This window comes from Dromaius novaehollandiae, chromosome 15, assembly GCF_036370855.1.
Source record: "Dromaius novaehollandiae isolate bDroNov1 chromosome 15, bDroNov1.hap1, whole genome shotgun sequence".
Classification (NCBI taxonomy): Eukaryota; Metazoa; Chordata; class Aves; order Casuariiformes; family Dromaiidae; genus Dromaius; species Dromaius novaehollandiae.
In genome coordinates this window covers 10025106-10046967 of record NC_088112.1, presented here as the reverse complement: position 1 = coordinate 10046967, position 21862 = coordinate 10025106, and the positions used below count along the sequence as shown (strand labels likewise).

The following is a 21862-nucleotide window of genomic DNA, read 5'->3' as shown; positions in this document are numbered from 1 at the left end:
TTCTAGGTGAAAAGTAGACATGTATGTTAAAATATCAAGAACAACAAGATCTATCAAAATACTGCCTCAAAGCGGAGACTCTGACGCTGCTCCAGGACAAATGAGCGTTTGGCTGCTGAGAACTCGAGCTGAGTCACAGCTCCACAAGCTTGCTGCTTTTTTTTTCTTTTTTTCCCCCTCCTTCAAGCACAATCTCTCTTTTAAGAGAGCTTTTCTTTCTTGGGGGGGAGGGGGGGGCAGGAGGGGAAGGGAGGGAAGTGGACTAAACTACAAATCTTAATTTAGAGATGAAAGGAGAGTGGGGGAGGAGGAAACAGTGCTTTCCTACAATGATGGGTTTATGTGCTTGAAGCAGCAGGAGCAGTGCTTTGGGCTCCTGTTCCTGGAAAAGGCAAGGCTTTTTTCTGCTTCATTAACAGTTTAATAAATGTGGCTGCACCAAAAGATATTGCTACAGGTGGATTTAAATGATTGAATAGGAAGGTGACCTATGACTGCATTGTTTAATTATTCAGTCAAAGCTGGGTGAGATGAAGAATATAGTATTAAATATAACATATAGTCTTTAGCCTCACCCAAAGAACTGGCCTAGCTACAAGCAAGAATACCAAGACAGTTGTTCTGTGTTTATTGGCTCTAGTGTGACCGGAAAGGAGCCATCATAATAACTCTGATTAGAAAAGACCTTTCACTGTTTCCTGAGACAGGCAAACTCATCTGCCTGCTCCTGAGCCAGCTGCAAGGCTTGGATAACTTGTAAACTGTTTACAACTGGCTCTAGGAATGCCAGACTATGCCAGGATTCTTCCACTAGTAGACAAAGACTCATCTCACCCCAAAACTTGAAACTAAGCAATGACCAATCGTTTGTCTAAAAGTACATAGCAACTATTCATCTCAATGACAGAGATGCTCTGAAGAGCTTTACAGTTCTATAAGCAAAATGCTTTTCGGATGCAGTGTAAAAATTATCAGCTTGGCTTAATAGTTCATTTATCTTAAATATAGTGTAGCTTAAAAGACTGGTACAACAAAGCTAGTTTTAGCTGAGCCACTCACTGGAATGACCTTGTCCAAAACACTTGACCACCTCATCTGTTAATCCAAACAGGAAAAAATCAAACTGAAAAAAACCCACTGTTTGACCAACTGATTGCTTTTGTAGACTAAGGTGATTTTTTTTGTTTGTTTGCTTGTTTCCCGCATAAAACTGCAAAATTTCCATTTTGATTCCCAAACACTAGTCTTGCTTTAAAATAATTACACAAATCTCAAAGAGATCCAGTTGTGAACCAGCACTTTGACACAAGCTCTTAATTACATTGGCATACTTAGGAGTACGGTAGTAATGATAACTGTTAGTTTCTTTATGCGATACTGAGTTTTTCTTTAGAAGAAAAATGTAAGCATTTTTATTCAGCTGTCTTTGTGTATTTTCTGTGAATCTGTATTCAAAAAGGCTGCCCCTGCCCCAATTAATTGAAACAATGGTATATTTTGGTTTATTGTGGTGGTGGTGAAATCAAGTTAAGCTGTTGCCAAACAGTGTGCCCTTTATCTCTTGCATCAACTGGCTAAGTTAAGACTTTGATATGCTTTCTGTTCTGAGCATGGGCACAGGCCTGCCATGTCAAGCAAGGCAAATCACTTGACCCCTTTGTACTCCATTTATATAGCATAAATACTGCTCATCTCTTTTTGTGCAGGACTTGTGTAGGACTTTCCTCCTCATGTTTCTGTAGTTCTACATCATTATTGTGAAGTTATTGCTTCAGTAGGGCTTAGCAGCAAAGCCCTAATTAAATTCTGAGTGTTCTGTGTCTTGTAGTGAGGAAATCTAGTAAATGGCCATGGTGATGATTGCACTGCTGGGCAGAAGCAGGGAGCTTCAAGGGAGAATTTGTCTTAGATGCTTTTAAAAACAAACAAACACACACACACCTTACCAAAAGAGAAGAAACTACATATGGTAGGAGTTCATATTAGTTTGCAGTTAGTCTAATACGTCAAATGCAGCTGCTCTTTTAATATATTCAGAGTTTAGAAATAGAAATAAAGGGGAAGATGCCTAAGATAATGTAGAACATGTGTTTCATAACTGAGATGGTCTACAGAAAGCATACATATAGAAGTAGGAATAGGTGTGGCATTTGTACATTTCTTAGTTACGTGATTGTGACTACTTCAGCTGCTTAACTGGTCTGCCTCTTTGCCAGCTTTCGTTGTTGTCTGTCTTCCCCCTCCATGTGCACACACAAAACTCCCTACAAAACAAAATCTGTTGTCTTGAAGATCTAGTAACAGTAGAATACTTTTTGGAAGATAGTATGTAGCCTGTGGATGCAACCCTGGGGTTGGCTTCAACTTGTACAAACTTCTCTTCTTTGTTCCTTGGGAGTTAGTCTACAATTCTGCATCAAAGCCAGATGAAAAATAATATTTTTTTTTAAAAAACAACCATCTTCCTTCATCTTTGCTGCATCATGCCAGCAGCTCAGCTAGCCAGTGTTCAGCCAACATTGAAGCTTCTTATTTAATTTCTTGTTTAGAGCAACCTCTGCTTCTTGTTTATTTCATGCATTTCATCTGTGCTGTTTATCTATTCTATCATCTCTGTAATAGAGATGACTTAAGGGATTTCCCCTTTTTGTCCTCCCCCTTACTTAGGTGGTAGTCAGATTCATGTTCAAAGAGTCAGAAAGCTTTTATAGTATGTATCATAGAAGCCTTTCGATTTTATTAACTATCATACCCTATATAAATTTAACAGTACTTGTAAAATAATGGTTGCTTGGACATCTTAACAGTGATAAATTAGAGAGCTGTAGTTTGAATGTGAATTCACGATGTCATGTCTTTAAATATGTGCCAAGTTTTTTGCAAGTAAAATGGCTGTAAAGTTGCTATATGCTTCAGATGTAACTGCAGGTGCAAGTGCATTTGCATGGAAGAATTGGTTTTATTTTTCTTGATATCAATATACACATGTATAAAGGAGGTTTTAGTAATTACAAACAAGCAGAGTTTGAAGCTTGTCTTTCTCTGTTTCTTTTGGAAGTCTAGGAAACTGGGCAGTCATACTATAATTGAATGTTTACAGAGCTATAGCTACACTGAAAACAGCAGGACGTGAAAACTTTGTGTTTGAAAATTGAGTGTTGGCAGTTATCAGAGGCTAAATCCAGTGTTAAGCATGGAGAAGAGCAATGCCTTGTTACAAGTTAGGAAACTCATGACGAGACCCTGTGATTGAGGAAATCAGACACTTCTAGATAGCCACAAATCCTGTGTCTGCAGTCCCTGAGTCTTCAGCAGCACTGCCTGATAGACCATTCAGGATTGGCGAAGTGCTCTGTTTTCAACTCCAAAGTTAATAGTAACTATATCATAATTGGAATTTTTTTAATTCACTTGAGTGCCTGAATATTTAACAAACTGGAGACACTTCCACAGCACTTACCTTAACCTTGTATAGTTGGACTGTGTAGTCAGGCATAATTCAATGGGAGTTTTCCCCTCTGCTTATTACTTACACATTATTTCTCTTTTTCATTTAGGCAAACTGAAGGATCTTGGGAATTTGGTTCTTCGCCCATTTGGCCTATCAACAGAAAACTTCCAGATAAAACAGGATTCATCGACTGGTTCATACTCTATTAATTTTGTTCAAAATCCCAATAACAACAGATAACATGAATTCAGTCTAATTCTGCTGGTTTTCAGGCTTCATGACCAGGTGCTTGCATGAAAGGATTCTGTAAACATTTATCACTCTATCCAAGCAAAGATAGACTTGAGCATATTCATCTCCCTGCTTGTGAAATTATTTACAATGTGGATGTAAAGCAAGTCATTTGACTTCTCTTAGTGATAACTTTGTGTCCAGTGTGTGTGGTGGGTTTTGTTTTGTTTTTTTAATTTATTCCCCCCTCCCTGGCCCATTGTGGTGTTTGGCTTGCCTGACAGCCAGGTTCATTCCTTGGCTCATTCAATGCTGGCAACAAAATTCTAGCAAGCAATTCAGTTGAATCAAAATGCCCATGCACCTGTAGCCAAATACAAAGCCTAATGGTGTCTTGGGGAATTAATGAATCTAGAAGGAGCACTTCTTCACACTCAGCAGGTGAATATGACTGACTGCATGCATGCAAGCAAGCCAACCTCTTCTGTGGAATAATTTTTCTTTGTAATAAAGGCTTGATATTTCTGTTGGTTTGGTTTGTGAAGTTCTTGCCCATACGAATTCTTCCTGTGGTGGCATTGTTAAAAATGCTTGTAACTACCCACAAATAACAAATTTGCAAGACGCTATTTTGAGGCATTTGGGGGTTTCTTTGTGTTTGTTTTTTTTTCCTGTCGTCTTTATAGCAATATCAGTAAATCAGCCTTGGGGCCACCCTTACACTAGAGTTTTTCTACTTTTTATTAATTTTTCTGGACATGACAGACAAGCTATGTACCAAGTACATATACTTTGGTACCATAAAATTATTGGTATTTGCTTGTCTGAGATTCATTCATATTGCAGATAAAGTTGATTGCAAAAGATCTTCATAGTGTATTAGACCTTGAGAATTTTGAAATATCTTTATGTATGTGTTCAAGTAGTTTATTGAGATTTTGGAGAAGCAGTATCTTTTGTAACTGCTGCCTACTATTTTTTATACCAATGCTGGAATGTTTATATTGGAGGCAGATTTTTCAGTTGTCTCTGTGCAGATTTCAAAACACAATTTAATTAAATAATTAGCAGTAGTTGCCTGTTGGCTATTAGTTGTCATCTTAAACTTATTTCAGGAACTCTTTGTGTGTGTGTACTTAAGGGCTGAAATTTTAGCAGTTGCATGCCTTAAGCCCAGTCTGTATGCTGATGTGCCTGAAAGGGGCATCTCTCAAGCTAAGGTGTGTTTGGGGGGACCAGTTCTTTGTGCTGTTATTTTTTATTTTGTCTGGGCAGACATGGGGGGGGGGGGGGGGGTTGTTGTTTAACTCTGTCCTGCTGCATTTTTAGTTTTTACTCTATGGTTGCCTGATAGTTTGTAAACTGTAAGTCTGCAGTGAATACGTTTAAAGGAATTCAAATGCCATTGTTGAAAGGAGAGAGAGGCCCTTACTCACAGCAAGGCCTACACAGACTTTCACATCTGCATAATTGAAGTGTCATTTAACTAAATAACAGAAAACAGCCTCTATGATTTCCATGCACTAAGACTGTAACTATGTCTTGCTTTACTGCACTGAGGCTTCTACCATGTGAGGCCAAATGTTCTTTACTCATAGAGACTGGGCAAGCTGGTAGGTGTATGGAGGAGAGGTTTTTAAGAAACATTTTGCTCCTCAGCACAGGCAGAGCACAGCTGTTGCTGGAGAGCTTGTTTCCCAGCCAGCAACTGGGTGTGTTGGACTCCCAGTGCCAAGGCAGAGGGCTGAGCTACCTGGACAATGTGGGTGTGAGGGAGGGTGCTGGGAGAGGAGCCTGCTCACACCCAAGAGGCTGTGCAGCTCCAGGTAGGCTAATGCTGGCAGCTGTGCAACCACTCTGCTCTTCAGATGCTAGGAAGGCTTCTTAGGTCAGGCAGAGCATTGAGACTAGTGTAAATGTGAAGAATCTCTCCTGAAACTTGGAGCACTAGGGAGCAGAGATGTCCAGGCTGCTCTAAAGGAGCCCTGGGCAGAGGCAGTGCTGAGCTGAAGCTCATAAGCTTGGCTAGAGCCCAAAGTGAGGAGCTACTCGGGTATGTCTGAATCATACTTCCCTAGAGCTCCTACTTCAGTATGTGATGGGTAGAGACGTCAGTGTTCTTGCTGCTGCAGGCTCTCTGCTGCCTGGAAGTGAGCAAGTGGCTGGCTCTGGAAGAAATACAGTGTCTGCACCTGGAGCAGGATGAGCCCCTGACTCTTCGTTAGCTAACTCTCCACCTGGCCTGAAGGGCAGGGAAAGGAGCTCAGGTAGGCTTGTGTCTTGTTTACCAACACTTGCAGTAGTCCTGCATAGCTGAATGTGAGGCTGCTTAGGTCTGAGCCCTGGCAAATTCACTGCAATGCTCAACTGCAGTGTACACACCCATAGAACATACGTAAATGGAGCCACTTTGAAGCTACTGTAGATACTTCTAATTTTCTATATACCTTGGTAATTACCAATTAATTGCTATCTTTACTCACAGTGTGTGCATGTTTACCAAAGTAGGGCTGCTGTGCAAAATTACAGCCAGTGATGTAGCAAACTGCTTCTTTGTCTCTCAGATGAGTTCTGTGGCAAGTTTTCCTCCTGTTCCATTCCTGCTTTGTACCTTTAAAGGCTTGGAGGGCTGCAGATGTGCCTTCTTGGGTGGAGGCTGGTTAACTTCTTCTAGAAAATAAAGGCACAACAAAACTTTTGAAATTACTACCTGATATGCAAACGCACTGTCCAGAAAGGGTGCAACTTTCCTTCATTTTAAAGCCATAGGTACACATCAGGCATCCAGCAGGGAAGAACAAATTAAGCTAAGGGACTGCAGCTGATCTGCTTTTCACACTTGTAAGTTAATTGTGTTGTGTGAAAGAGGCAGGTTAGTGTCACTGAAAATTGGATACACCAGTACTGAGGACTCAAATCTGTAGGTCATATCTGCTCCCAGTGCCACTCTGGCTAGAACAGAAAGCTCTGAAATGTGTTATCTGCCATTATAGCAAGTTCTGTTCTACTTTAAAATTCCAATTAAGTGCCTGAAAGAAGTCCTTTTGCATTGTCCAAATCCTGAACAATTGCATTTATTTTGCTTTTTGAAGAGTATTTTTTTAAATTGGTCTAAAGTAGTTGTCACAGCTGTCTACAGAAAGGTAATTGGTAGTTCCTCCTGTTGTAATTGGCCACAAATGCACCACGTTGCTAGGGTGCTTTGAATTGCACATGCTCAGTGTACAACCTCTAATAGGAAGAAATGTATTATGAATTTTTTTGAGTTTTAAATATGAGTGCTCTAAACTGACCACTTCCCTTGTTAATATGCTCCAAGAGTAGTTACTCAGTGTTACTGTTTTTAACAAACGTGCCTTTTTTCCACTTTGAGTTGCCTGTTTTCAGCTCCCAGCCTTTGTTCCTTCTTGTTCCTTCTCTGTAAAATTAAAAAATTTTTAGTATCTGGCATTTTATCTCCATGGATATACTTACATAGTAACAGCCTATTGGTCTTTTTTGTAAGCTGAAGAGACAGGGCTTCTTCAAGCCTCTCCCTGGGAAGAGCTTTCTCCAGGATTGCCATGCTGTTTGTGGCTTAGACTTTCCAATTTTTGACATTTAGGAAAGCACCTCAGAACTGAGGCTGAGGTTTGCCTCCCTGCTGCTATGCAGAAGTCACAACATGCTCACTTACTCCTCTCTTTATAGAGTACACAAAAGACTGTGTTAAGCCTTCTGGCAACAGATGTGCCATGTTTCAGACCTCTCTGAAGCTTTTTCTAGGTTACCTGTTTCCAGAGATGAGATACTCCTCTTTCCTGTAGCTACAGACCATATTTTTTGCTTGTGTTAATGCAGCTAAATGCAAAATTAAGTTACATTTGATTGGCCCAGTTTACTGAGCTATATATGTCATTCAGTGTGATTGCCTACCACAGTTTTCCAGTGTGTTCAGAAGCGACTTTAGATCTGCTTTTCAGTCACTTGATGAAAGTGTTAACCAGGCTGAGAGCAGTGATTTGAGCAGAATCTCGCTGGAAACATCCCTACCTGAGGGATAGTGACAGACTGTTCGAGATCTGTCAGGGAGACAATCCTAATCCATATGTTCATCACCTATTTTATATTGTAGATATTTATCTGTAAACATCGCTTATCTTATAGAGTGCAATACCAGGTAATGCATCTCTAGATTTAGCCATATGAAGCCTGGTTGAAGGACAAGGTCTGTTTTTGATGGATCTTAATTGTGCATATGGCTTTAATTCTTTATTGATGGATTTCTGATCCTGCTTTCAGATTCCTCTCCCTGATGGCAGGCTCACCAGCCTGCAGTTACCTGGCTCTTCATCTTTGCTGTCTTTTGCTCCACTGACCTTATTTCTGCATTGCAACATGTATGAAAGTGGGTGAGCCAGTGGGCTGTTCTAGGTGAAATATCTGGGCCTATCTTTGTCTTTTTAGGTGATGATTACTGTTTTGCCCAGGTCCTAACAGAATGGCAAATACATCATCCCACTTATTTTAAATTGAGAAACATTTATTGAGTACTCTTATCTTTTCAACCCCAGTACTTTTATGGTCTGCAACAGTGATGGGCCCACTGCATTTCTTTTGTTCCTCATGGATTAAAATTTCTCCTCTACTGTCCTTACCTTTGTTAGCCATGTCTTCCCCCCCCCCCAGCATTCCTTATCAATATCGTATTCTCTTGCATCAAGTTTATAGCAACTACCTACTTTGTCTTTTTTTTCCTCCATATGCATTGCTTTTATTTTTTTTTATTGCTGCCTTTATATCACTGTTGTAATTCCTGGGTTTTTAGCCAAAACTTTCCTCTATATGTATTTTTTCTTAATTTTCTATTTCTTTTGGGTCTAGCTTCTTAGAAATCTACATTTTTTTTGTCAATTTGTTAGAAATAAGAGATTGTCTTAGAAAAAAGAGTCGTTTGCCCAATTTTTCCTTCTAGTTTTAGGATTTTTTTTAAAGCAGGAGTAGGAATGGGAAAAAAGTGTGTGTGTATACAGATGGGTAGATATGCATGTACACTAACTCCAGACTGTCTGTATGTAACCACCAGCTTGCAGGATACTAACTGACTTTTGTCTTTAGCCATTATAATATAGCTCAAAGTTACATATCCAGGATCCCATCTAGAGAATGATTTCTAGAAATAATTTTAGAAAACTCAGAGTATTTTTTCATTACAAATGCACTTAAAACGCAGCTCATCTGTTTCCTGCTATGCCAGGTAGTACTCTTTCCTTAGCTTTGTTACCATGTTCATTGGTACACATTTAGTAGCCTTTTTATTCTAAGCTATTTAACTCTAAAATTACTGATTGTTTTTTCTCTTACCTACTCCACCCTTTCTGAATAGGTAATACCCAGTAATTGCCAGTCCACTCAATTAAGTCATTCTACTACACTACCCTATTGCAAAGCTTGTATTTTTTCTCAGTAGTGAGACTGTGCAAACCTTCTTACTGTACAGGAATGTTAACAGTATGAAAAGGAACCACAAACCTCTTTGTATTCTCTCATATTTGCAACATGCTACATGTCAGATTACATTGCTTTTGTTACCTCATCACACTTCATGTGTGATGGGAGCAGGATACCCACAAGAGAAGTCTTCATCCTCTGTTTCTCCATCACCACTCAAACCAGCTCCATCCCCTCCATTCGACCTGGACACACAGAGCAAGGTCACAGCGTGGGGCTTTGGGTTAGAATAGATCCTACAACATGGAGAAGCTGGAGCACTCCCCCAGCAGGGCTTGCAGCAGGGAGGGAGGAGGTTCATGCTGCTGCCCAGAGTGAACCCAGGCAAGATGGCTTTCTGTAGGATGTAGCTTTGCAGGCCATAAATCCAAAGTGTACAGTGAAATACAGTCATTTCCAGAGTCTGTCTTTGTTTATTCACAGATTCAGAAAAATCACTGAGGTATTAGAGAAATTTCTGTACAAGATCCTTGTAGTCTCCCATACTTAGTAATCTGATGCGTATTCATTCCTGCATTGATCCCCAGCAGCAGACGTTTGCCAGGGCTCTGTAACTCACCCAGCCTCCTGGTTGGAGCTTGCATTTTTGCTCTCACAACCCAGCACACAGCCCTGAGCTTTCTTGTGCTACATGCTGTGGTGATGAATACACTCTGTACTGGCAGACCAGCAGGGCTGCCAAAATTAATGTTTCAGAAAGCTCTAAGGTGTATACACAGGTCCTTGAAAAGGCAAACACTGTCACTTTATTTATCCCCAGAAAAAGCCCTGTCTTACAGGCTCCTCAACAAAGTGCAGCTGTCCAAATAGCTATGTGGAAGGTCTCCACAAACCTTGACCAAATCCTGCTTGTTGTTAGTTGAAGTTTTACATTGCAGCACGCTTCCGTGGGCCTTGGGGTGCTCCGGGAGGTCTCGCCTCCTGCGGCGTCCTGCCGTGTGCCCCGGCAGCAAGCGTGACAGCCCAGCCTGCAGAGGAGCCCCACTGCTGGCACGCTGGGTACCACCCAGTGAGTACCCTGGCCCTTCTCGCCCTTTCTGCCTTGGTGAACATGCAGGGCGCCATCCCGTCTTCCTGCCACCCGCCCCTCGCGTCCCTTGAGACCTGCTATTCAAACAGGAGCTCAACAGGAGCTACTTAGCCTTAAGGGAGCACCAACCCTGCTATTCAAGTAACAGGACCTTAACCTATGCCCATCCCATGAAATGGTTTTCTTGTCCTTCCTCAGGCAGAGACGCTCTTGTCATCCCTGAGCATCTCCGGCAGCAGAGCCACGTTCCTGCCTTGCCTCCTGCTTCTCCTCCTTCCCCTTTTCCCAGTTCCTCTAGGACTAGTTCCTCAGACAGCAAATTAACACAGCTTTACTGAGCAAGGAGCTATCGATCTAGACCATCTGCAGATGTGACTGTTAGACAGTGGTTGCTACTGTGAGCAGCAGACGTGCAGGCAGCTCAGCTGCACCTGCATGAGACCCAGCTGCCTCCCTGCTGTCTTTGATTACCTAAGTACTGATGGCCAAGGCAGGTACTATAAGCTGGTCCACAGCACAGAAGGGAAGCGGTACGAAGAAAAGGAGGATATCACATGCAGTTGTAAATTAGGAGTAACCAAAAAAGCCAAGTCTATCAGCTTCCCCTGGTGCAGAACAAAATCAGGTCTGTGAGATCAGCTCAGCCTGAAAAGCATCTAAAACCTAGGCACCCTGAATTTCATGAGCTCTGCCAAATTCATAGGAACACAGTGTTTCTGGGAAAGACTGCCTGGGCAAAAGCAATTTTTTCAGCTAATTTTGGATTCTGATTGCAAGTGTCCTAAGGCTTGGCCTTCAGAGGAGCTGAGCACCTGCTGTTCCCTCAACTTCACCAAGGATTTGGGGGATTTAGCATCTCTGAAAACAAACAAACAAACAAACAAACAACACCTCGCCCTGCCAAACTCTCCATGTCATGAGACTTGTCTTCTGCAACACCAACCCTGAGCAACACAGCAGCAGGCAAGACTATTGTCAGGAGCAGCAGCCCTGGTACTCACTCACATACTCTGCGCCCTTGACTTACCCCGCAATGCTGCCAATCCCCTGTCTCACATCTATTAAGCAGGAATCTGACATATCTCTCAGCTCATTTCACTGGAATATTTAGGATTTCATAAAGCACCAAGCTTTGAAGCTGAATCCTTCCTTCCCTGATTAGTACATTTCAACACAAAACTTCCCTGAGATCTACCTTCTGCTGACTAGCACAGACTACAGAGAGGAGAAGCTGCTAGTCACCAGTTCCTATGTTTTAATTAGCTGTGTTATTCCTAAAGGATTATTGCAATAGCCAAGCTCTGTTGCAGACTGCTGCAGCCAAGAACCAATTATATTAACGTACTGCCTCTTTTCAAAAGTAGGTAAGAAGTGTATGGGCACATTTAATGTGCAGCATTAATACACTGGTCATTCACATGCTTTCCCTGTTTGGAAGAACCCCAGCATTTTCTTGTTCAGCAGCTTAAAGTTGTGCAGCCTCCTGCTCGAAAGTATGTAAATGCTAGGGAGTATCTTTTATCAGCAGAGGCTCTGGTTAGCCTGTTTGTCAAAGAAACAGTCTCCCGAGGCACAGTAAATTGTCAGGCTCTCGGCTGCTGTGGCATTAAGCCAGAGTCATTACATCCTACCCTGACAGAGCAAAGTCATTTATAGATTAAACATCTTAAAACAGCTGAAAACTATTAACCACTTTTTTCTGAATCTGCATGTTCAGTGGTAATCTTTCCCACTGGAAACTTCACTGTTTGCAGCTATGACTCAACACTGGACTCAGCAAGGAGCATCCATACTTGACCATTTCTCAGTAGCAGGTGGTTCTCAAGAAGGTCTACAAAGCCAGTATTCCTTAAGTGAAGAGAATGAAAATAGCCTTTCTTAGTTCTACTGAGACTGTTAATCTGATGAGTTCTTAGCCTAAAATAACAGGATTCTGGTACTACTGCCTGCACCACATCTTTCAGCTGTATTTTAGTGACTGGATCAGCACTGGTATTTGGTTGCCTGTGTGTGGTTCTCACACTACTGCTGACCAAGAACATGGCCATTCAGCAGCAGCCAGCTACAGTAAGAGAGACTTCTACGCCCTCAGACACTAGGCATGCCCTTTAATCTGGTACAAATGATACATTGTTGGGCAGGTTTTTTCTTTTCCAGTTCTAACTTTGGTATGTAAAATACAGCCAGTCCTTGAGGTACAGCCCTGAGCGCAGAAACGCTGGAGGTGCTACCAGACAGCACCCTTGTTGCAGATTGATGCATCAATTAAGTGAGACATTGGGGGGAGGAGGAGGGGGGACAATATTATCTAGGCTAGTCAAAAGCTTTGTGCCCGGCTGCTGGAGCAGCTTCCTAAATGTATTCCTGGAGTGGTGCTGGCACATGCCAAGTGCCAAGATGGGCCCCTAGAGAGGCAGCAGGGCTGCTGGGTTCCGCTCGGCTAATTGCGTTTGAGCACAGCTTTTGACAATCGCGTCTTTCTCTCTCTCTGCGAAGATTGACATGTTTCCATTAGCTCACGTGGGTGTGGCACTTCACGCTGAGGCACTTTTCTATGCAAAAAAGGAGGAATTGGAATATTTGAAAACTTTGGGGGAAAAAAGGAGGCTGGGAGCACTACTGCAGCACTGAACACCACCACAGACCCCGTCCCCTAGCCCCTCAAGCAGCCCTTCTTTTGGGGACCCAGTGTGCTTGTGCATTCCCGCTCCATGCAAAAAATACAACTGAGGCTATGGTACATGGAGCCAGTAGCAAGTTTACTAAGCCATATGCACCTAATGGCTCTTGATACTGTTTCAGCGTATTAATAAAACTGTATGGTTCAGCCAGTCCCTGTTCTCAGAGCTCATCTGCAATGTGTTATCTTTTTGAAGGTAAACAGAGCAAACCCAGTGAATCACAAAAGGATTATTCATATCTCTCTGAACAGTATAAGCATTTCTGGGATCTTATATTTAGCATGGTCCTTTTACACCCTGGAAACAACAGTCCCAGTCCCTTTCTCTGATGGCTCAGAGTGCTTCAATGTTTGAATGAAGCAGCAAGTAGACACAGCCTCAGTTTAATATTTAATGAGCAAGACAACCGCATTTAGAAATTCAAGTCCCTAAGCTGTTAGCTCTTAGCTGAAATTCTGTATTTCAAAGTTACAGGTATCCCTGCTTGGCTTTAAAAACTATCCCAAATTCAGAATGCCCCCCAAAACTACGCACTGGCGTACAGTCTGCCCACCTCAGCCTGCGGCTCGTGCTCCAAATGCAGTGAGCAAATAAAACCAAAAACCACAGAAACATGCAAAGGAAAAGCACAAACAGAACCATAAAAACAGGCTACAGAATGCAAATGAAAAATGCTGCTAGCACTGTGTGGATGAGAAAATACAGCGTTTCTTTTTCCACCGCCACCCAGTATACGCTGAACCTCAAGGAGCGCTCCCTTTCTAAAGCTATGACTCCACTCAAGCCCTTCCTGCACGGAGACAGAGCGACAAATCCATTTACAAGGACTTGAGTGAGGACAAGTGAACAACAGGCAAAAATGACAGCAGTGAGTGGCAGTTGATACCAAAGCAATATTCACATTGGCTTGGTACCACCGCTGCAGTTGTGCAGAGGCCTGCTGATGTTACTTTGTCATTCTGTCGACAGTCTCCTCGCACACTCATTAGCATTTGGCAGTTTGAGCATCACTTTGCCACTGATTGAGCAGAGGGATGCGCTGCTTTTTCAAGTGGTCCAATTCTCTGCTGCATTGTGGGTGCCCCCTGCAAAGCACTACTGCAGCCATTTTATGCATCAGAGACTCACTCCAACCTTGTGGTATCCCCAACCGTCCAGTCAGTGCACAAGCAGGGAAAGGACTTCACGCAACTCTCGGCAGCCCCTCATATTCTTAACAGCTCTGGAGGATACTGTCAGCCAGCAGAGTTAGCCCAGTCCGACAACAGGGCGCACGAAGGTGGTGTGAGCGCAGCCCCTCGCGTGACTTCCTCACTGACAGACGTGGCTCTGGGCAGATCACTGCTTTCAGGCTCGCGCTACGCTCTTCACCGCACAATGCCTCTTACCAACGCGCAGCACACGTGGCAACGGCTGAATTTACTGCCTCATCTCCCTGCTGCTGATCTACCTGATTCCTTAAGGAATCTGTGCATTGCTCTCACCCTAAAAAGAAATCTTACTGTGCTGCACATGTCCCTCACAGTCTAGCTGGCAGGTTATCCCAAACCCCTCCTGCGCCAGCAGCTGTGGGGAGCAGCCACTGTGTGCACTACTGTGCACTCTTGCCCTCATTAAGTTCCCCCTTCTGACGCTTCGGGGAAGCAGTAAACACTATTGCTGAGCGGTATTGTGCAGGACTGGCCTCATCGCTGAAGGCTGGATTACTGTTAAACTTCCATCACCCAACTACTGGAGTGAAGATTAATCAATGGAGTAATTGCAGCTCTCTGAAACGTGTATGGTTAAGCGCTGCTGTGGGTGTCACGGCCATGCAGTGAGTTCAGCCGGCTCCCACAGTGAGCCGCTACCGGCACAATGTCACAAAGGAAAAGCCATTAGTGAGCAATTACCTTTCAGCAGGACTTCCCCTCTTCGCCAAACCCTAATGAGAATAACCAATTCACGGGGAACTGCTGCAAGAAGGAATGAATAATGAGAGAAAGAAAATGGGAGTTCCTGTAATCCGGACGGGATGAGAAACAACCCTCTAAAGCAAACGAAGAAATGGCACGCTGGATCCCTGTTCCAAGCAAAAGACAGATATGGAGATTCTGCTCACAGTCACAGTAGGCATCAAACTGATTTTTAAAGCATGAAAGCGCCAAGATAATAGTTGCAACAGACTGTATGCATGCACTCTGTCACTTCACTCCAGAAATTAATTTTTGGGAAAGACTTTTGACTATTGCCAACAGGTCACTGCAATAAAACACCTTACTTACAAAAGGGCTGGTATTTCTGTATCACCTGCTAGTTCCTGGCTACCATGATCCTCAAAAAAACCCCGAGAAACAAAAAACAACAAAACCCCCCAAATATTTCCTTGAAATAAGAACTTCCTCAAAGTCGAATCTGTCTAAGCAGCTTATTTGATGTTTAACCTATGGGCTCGGGTAAAATTAGGATACCTTTTCTCTAAAGTAATACAAATGTAAGTGGAAGTAATCCATATAAATGCTATTTTCTATTCACTAAGAGCACGCAACTCCTATAGATCCTGCCACGTGAAGCAGTATTCCCGGCCTGGCCCTCCCCTGAGCGCAGTGCTGGAGAGCGAAGGCTCAGCCAGGTGAGCTGCCTGTTACAGCGTGACTCGCTCCCCGTTTAGGGAGCACCGTGCCCAAGCAGGAGATAATGGCACTCGGCGCAAGGCGTTTCTTACCTAAATGGAGAAATATCCTATTACACTTACCTGCAATGGGCAGACTTGTCTGAAACCGTTCACATAACAAGTAAAAACTAGTCAAAGAGAAGATCAGCAGGCAGAGCGTAGGCACACAAAGGGCCGACGCTTTTGCCGTGCTCTGGCTGCGTTGTGCCTTCCCGCCGGAGCGACAGCACAGGCTGCAGCTGGCAGCAATCGGATTCCCTCCGTGCAGCAGCGCCGAGGGACATGGCGCTCGTGCCGAGCTCTCGGCACACTTGGCACCCCTGGATGGGGCTGCAGTCACGTGTGAAGGGGCAGCAACCTCTTACCAGGACATCCGCTTGCCTCCTTTTAACCTGGACTTAGCGCCTCTCAGTCGCAGCCATGCATCAGAGCCATCGTGGTTTCTTTGTGTCTGCATCTACAGAGCACACGTAGTCTTTTCTTGCTATTTACACAAGAAGGAGAAGGAAAGTTTTCTCCTACTCCTTGTGGAAAATATCTCGCTTGTTGAGGACTTGATGTGTTTTAGCCACTGTGGTGAAATGCAGGGCTGGATAGAGATTTTTCCAGATGATACACTTCCAACAGTGGATTAGCAGCCTCAGTTTAATCTCTGTTTAATTCAAAAAACAAAAACAAACTTTAAACATAAACCACAGTCTTGTGGGTCAAGGACTAATAAAACAATTAACTTATGACATAAAAACATTATTCAACATTATTTCCCTTTAAAAGAGCACTGAAAAAAATCAAGGCTTTATTTGAATAAATGTTACACAACATTCTTTATCATTTACTTCTCAGCAAACCTTAAAAGGTGAATCATATTTTCCTCATTCAAGTCTACAAAATGAAAGAGGCATAGTGACCATTCAATATACAGACAAGAAGGTAGCACGGAGCAAAGCTTAAATATTAAGCAACTAAAGCAAAAAAGTGAAAAGCAATACATTACTGTAATTCTCTATCATTAGAATATCCCTGACAATTTCATTTCAAAATGAAAATCTGGTTTCAAACAAAATGGCTGCAATACTTTCTCGGAAAACAAATGCAAATACAGTTAGCTACCTTGTCTATTTTTATGCTATTTGCTTATATACCCATATTCTCCAATGCAGAGACCTGCATCTCTCTTAAGTGTTTTTTATATTTCAGCTGCTGTGCACAAGTGCTCGTGAAGGTGAGGGAATAAGAGCACTGGTTAAGAGTCAGATGTCACACAGGCAGGCACTACTGGCTTCTACTTACAACATCAATCACTTTTCAATTCCAATGTGCAATAACCCTGCTATTACAGTCCTGGGCCTTTTTCCTGAGCAGAAACGGTTTTGTGCCATGTTGTTTGGTGGCTTCTTTTTTTTTGTGTGTGTGTGTGTGTGTGTGTGTGTGTGTGTGTGTGTGTGTGTGTGTGTAAAAAACGTTATTTATTAGGCCAAGACCCTAATTCATTATCAATACAATTGGGGTTTTGTCTCCAGAGGTAAAAGGCTAGCACACCAACTCACTACACTGACTCATTTCCCCTTTCTTCAAATCAGATGTCTCAATCGTCCTAAATTCTAGTCAAATCTCAGACCGTGGACAGGACCAGACTGCTGATCCTCTTCTTACTATGGTGAGAAGGAAGAGCACTGTAGAACAAATATTAATCTCCAATTAAAAAAAATATATTTGTAGTTTATTACAAAAAATGGTACAATTTGAACCTACTGTACAACATTAAACAACTTTTTTTTTTTTTTTTTTAAGAACGAGGCAGTAAGTAAGTATTCAATTTCTGATTTTATAAATAAAGAAATTACCTCTAAAAGAACTTGAATAAATACTAAGGCTGAACTGCCTCAGCGTGCATGCATCACTGATATGCCTTTCCTGGGCTCAGATCACTGTCCCACCACCTTCCAGCCTCTCATTTCCCTCTTCTCCCATAGTTTAAAAAGCATGAACCTGTTGCCAATTTGAAAGCCAAACAACAGACTCATCCTAACTTCAAATTCGATGTTTCTTAATTCAGACTTCATACATGAAGGGTGTGCAATTGTCTTTGTGCTGGCACAGATACCTCCAGAAAGATATCTTTGTTTTACATGATGTGGACAAAGACACTATTTTCTCCAGTTGAATCAGGATATTAGTAAGGACAAAAAGAGTTTAGTATAAGTCTTTCCACTTCTATAGAAACAAAAACTTGACTTTTATTAGATTATGTGCACATTTTCATTTCTTTCAAACAAATATTTATTTTCCCAGGTTATATAATGATCTTAGCAGGGGATTTATTGTAAGAAGTGATACTGCTGAGAAAGTGTGCACACAATGTCAAATAATCAGTGGCAAATAAATTAATATTTAATAACTCAGTATTTCAACAGTGTGTCCAGCATTTACTAGGTCCACTGAAATAGGTATTACCAAACACCTTTTGGGGGAGGGCAATAATATGGATAAAACCCACTGGCTTTCTTATTTTGATTTACAGCTATGCAAAGAAGTCAATGCAAATCAGATCAACAACCATCAGAAACACTGGTAAAACCTTTGTTCTACTAGTTACCTATCTGAAAAATATTTATGTCAAAAGGAAAAATTAACCCATGATTGGAAATAGAAATGCCATTCCACTTAATCACTGTCCATTCATGATTCCCATCTTGTTATAGTATCATAAGCAAAATGCTACTCTCTGTGTTGTAGCCCTTCTTAATTTTTTTCCACAATCCTCAATTCCCTAAGTGTTACAATAGCATAAATAAAATGCAACCATATTCACACAGAAGGAGCTTTCCCATAAGACAGAGATATATGGAGTTTGTGGTCACTGTCCTTTCCATCATCTCTGTGGGAAATATTGGTCTCATATAGCAGGACTGTTCATATTTTACAATACAATTGGTTTTGGACATGCTTTTGATCACAGGTCACAGCTCTTCTAACACCTGCACTAAATACTAACTAAGCCTCATAGAATGGAAAATTGCAATGCTAAAGTTAAGAATTAAAATAAAAGTTCAAAAGTTACAGTCAGCTTCCCAGGCAATTGGCTCCACACTGGCACCTATCAAAACATACAAACGTGACTGTCACATTACAAAAAAACCCCAGTTATTTGCAGTGATTCTTCATACTAATAATTCAAGTGGTTCCTTGCATGTAAGTGTCATATAGTCTTTAATAATTTCATGCTTCATTTATTGCAAAAAAGTTTTATAAAATATTTCCTAACATCTTTTTAAATTTTAAAGAAAATGTACATTAGGTACAGGTGCCCTAACAGGGTATGAGGGGGTGCTTTACCATATTTCCCCCCTGTCCCCTTCAAAAAATGTTTACTACTTGGTGAAGATTTCAGAGGAAAAATAGGACAAGTTCAGTCTCAGATTTCTTTCAGTCCTGATGAGCTGGTGCTCTTCGTGGCAGTGTAGTGAGGTTCCATAAAAACAGCAGTTGACTAGTGTCTCTGAGCTGAAAAGGGGAGAGAAAGGGAAAATGGTTAAATGTCTTCCAGCATATATTGCAAAAGTAGGAAAACAAAATCTGAGATGGCCAAAAAAGTTACCAGTTCACCTGTTCAGTTTTATGCACTGTGTGCAGAGGATAAAAGAAAAAAATATTTACATTATTATAAGACATACACAAGTGAACAAACTCCTCAGTTGACTGGAGTTTTTGGAGAAGCTACCATACTGATCTATGCTATGTCTCACCCTGTTTCGGCATCGAGAGAATTTTTAAAGTAGTTTAGAGATAGTTGATGAAGGAGGGAAATTAATATACAAAGTCTCTACAGTGACATACAGTTTATAATACAAAACTAAAACTGTCACTGTAGCGGCACCCTGAATGTGTACTATAGCTACCGAGACAAAGAACGCAAGGGCACACCAAAGTATAAAGCTGCAAATCATGTTTCTTTTCAATTATTGCTTATGTTTCCCCATTTTCCCCATACAACTCTAATAACATAATGATCAAGCCGATAGAAACAGTCCAAGTAATAACTACTGCATGAGACCACCAACAGTCAGTACCCATTTAGCGTAGTACAGAGCTAGTATAGTCTGCACGGACTTGCCACTTCTGTAACATTGAAAACCAGAGTCAAAGAATAATAGAAGTTGGAAGAGACCACCACAGGTCACCTGGTCCAACCCCTTGCTCAAAAATCACATAAGGGAACAAAAAAGCCCCAGTGGAAGCAGGCCGGTCACATTGATTCCTTTTACAGTTCTGTGGAGCCTCAAACTGCCAAAATTACTTTAGCTGTATATGTATATTTTTCAGCACTGCCAAGAGCATTGTGAACAACAGAGCACAGTTAAAGTAAGAGACTCAGAACATGGGCATGAAAATCCCCAAGCTCTTTCTAAACAGACAGCTCTTCTGAATAATAACCAAAGAGATGTAAAAAATGAGCAGAAGAGAGGAACTGATGAAAACAGTCCTAACACAGGAGGAGGCAAGGAAGAGAAGGAGCATAACTCCAGAACTTCTCAGTCGCTGAGCTGCATATTGTGCCAAGAAAGGACAACATAAAACACAGAAAAATAATTCATTTTATATCCTATATAATACAGTAGAAAGAATTAAAACAGGAATGAAATTTTGGGAAACTTGATACAGAAAGGAGGAAAGGAGTAATTATGAAATTTAACAGATCCAGGCAAAGATGTGCCTAGTTGCTATACACAGACAGTCACGTTAAAGAAACGCATAGGCAGTTGTTCTCATACCCAGTAGATCCTCATTTGGGTATGATACTCAAAATTAGTGTATAATGAAGTCCATTTGTAACTATGTTCCATTCCAAGATGCCAGAGATAAATGTGCAGAACCTCTCTAAAGAGAAGGAGGCCAGACAAAGCTCCACATAGGAAGAACTACTGTATTTTTCCCTTTTTATTCGATAGCACTTACTGTTGGTGCAGGTAACTAAACCCCACAGTATTCCAGGTTGCAAAACATCTGATACTGGTCATTAAATCATATGGCCGATATGAAATTCTATAGAAGACTAATATTAAATGTTATTAATATTAAATTAGTGCTGTGTATCCATGAAGTCTTGAAAAGAGAAGCTTTTATAGCATGTCACAGAGCCTAACTCTACTCAGAAATATCAGAAACCCTATGAAAGGTAGGATGACAGTTCAGCGAATATGTTCAACACATGCACTTCTAAATTCAAGCCTCAGTGACACTACTTTTAGCTAGCAAACGTCTGTGATCTGCAAAGGAATAAACAAGACAAGAATTTGGTTCAATTATCTGAACATGTATACAATTACTAGTTTGTCTAAATAAATGAGCAGTTTACTAACACAAGTGTTTACTCATTCTGATGGTATGTGGTTTCACTTCTTACACCTCATCTACCAACATAGCAAGTGATACAGCCACAGTGCTTTTCAGAATCAATACCTGCCAAATCCGATCATTACAAACACGGCACTCGAGTTACTAAACAAGCCCGTTCCTACAGCTTTCTGCTACTTTTTGATTCTTCTCATTGAAAGATCCCAGAATACCCTTATTTATTACCAGGCAGCTTCTCCTGTTGAAGTTTATACGCCTGCTCTAGTGACTCCAGCAACATTGCTAGTCTCATCTTCAGTGATAGTCCAGTCTTGTGTTTTACCAGCAACAAATCTTAGATTATAAAAACCAAACCCAATACATATCTAGTATCTAATCCCAAACCTAATTCAATAGTACTGGTTCAAATTCTTTTATGCTCATACAGCAAAGTAAAAATAATGAATTCTTCATGTAAATCAAACTCCATTTACAATAAATATAAGTTCTCTTCACTGTCCTATTTCCTCTCCATCTCAGAAAAGATATAAAGACACCCATATGAGTTCATCCATATGAACTCTAAGTAGTAAATACACATCTAGGTTCAAATTCCCAATAACCTTAAGTATCTGCTTGTGCTTTAAATTCCATTACATTTGGCACACATTTAAAGTTAAGCATGTATATTAAGTCTTAACGTAAATACAGGTAGTCCCCTCAAATCAGGGCTTTGGAAAGAAAAAGAGGGTGGGGGGAAAAAGAAGAAAAAGAAAACCAACCTCATTTTCTCAGAGCAGCGGCTCCCTAACTACAGCCCATATGCCACTTGCAAGTTTCTCACCGCGATCCTCCTGCTCGTGTTTTCAATCCTCCTCCTTGTTTTATCTACTATGTTTCTTTAAAAAGACTAAAAGTCAGTGCCTATAATCACAGATAACAGATGAACTGCCCACAAGGTGCTTTCTAGTAAGATGTGATCCACACAAAAA

General features: G+C 41.4%; 2 protein-coding genes across 4 annotated transcripts in view; one reads left to right on the top strand and one right to left on the bottom strand.

Annotated features, from left to right (window-relative positions):
* The window catches only part of TTC1 (tetratricopeptide repeat domain 1), a 35714-nt gene extending 31507 nt beyond the window's left edge, over positions 1-4207 (top strand). For both annotated transcript variants that reach the window (XM_026118650.2, XM_026118651.2), the window contains exon 8: positions 3558-4207. In XM_026118650.2, coding sequence (XP_025974435.2) covers positions 3558-3691 — 134 coding nt within the window. In that variant the 3' untranslated portion in view covers positions 3692-4207. The remainder of the gene's footprint in view (positions 1-3557) is intronic.
* Positions 4208-16315: 12108 nt separating this feature from the next.
* Positions 16316-21862, bottom strand: part of PWWP2A (PWWP domain containing 2A) — a 32373-nt gene continuing 26826 nt past the window's right edge. For both annotated transcript variants that reach the window (XM_026118606.2, XM_026118608.2), the window contains exon 3: positions 16316-19040. Coding sequence is in view for 1 of the 2 variants with exons in the window: in XM_026118608.2 (XP_025974393.1) it covers positions 19027-19040 (14 nt within the window). In the remaining variant the exon portion in view is untranslated. The remainder of the gene's footprint in view (positions 19041-21862) is intronic.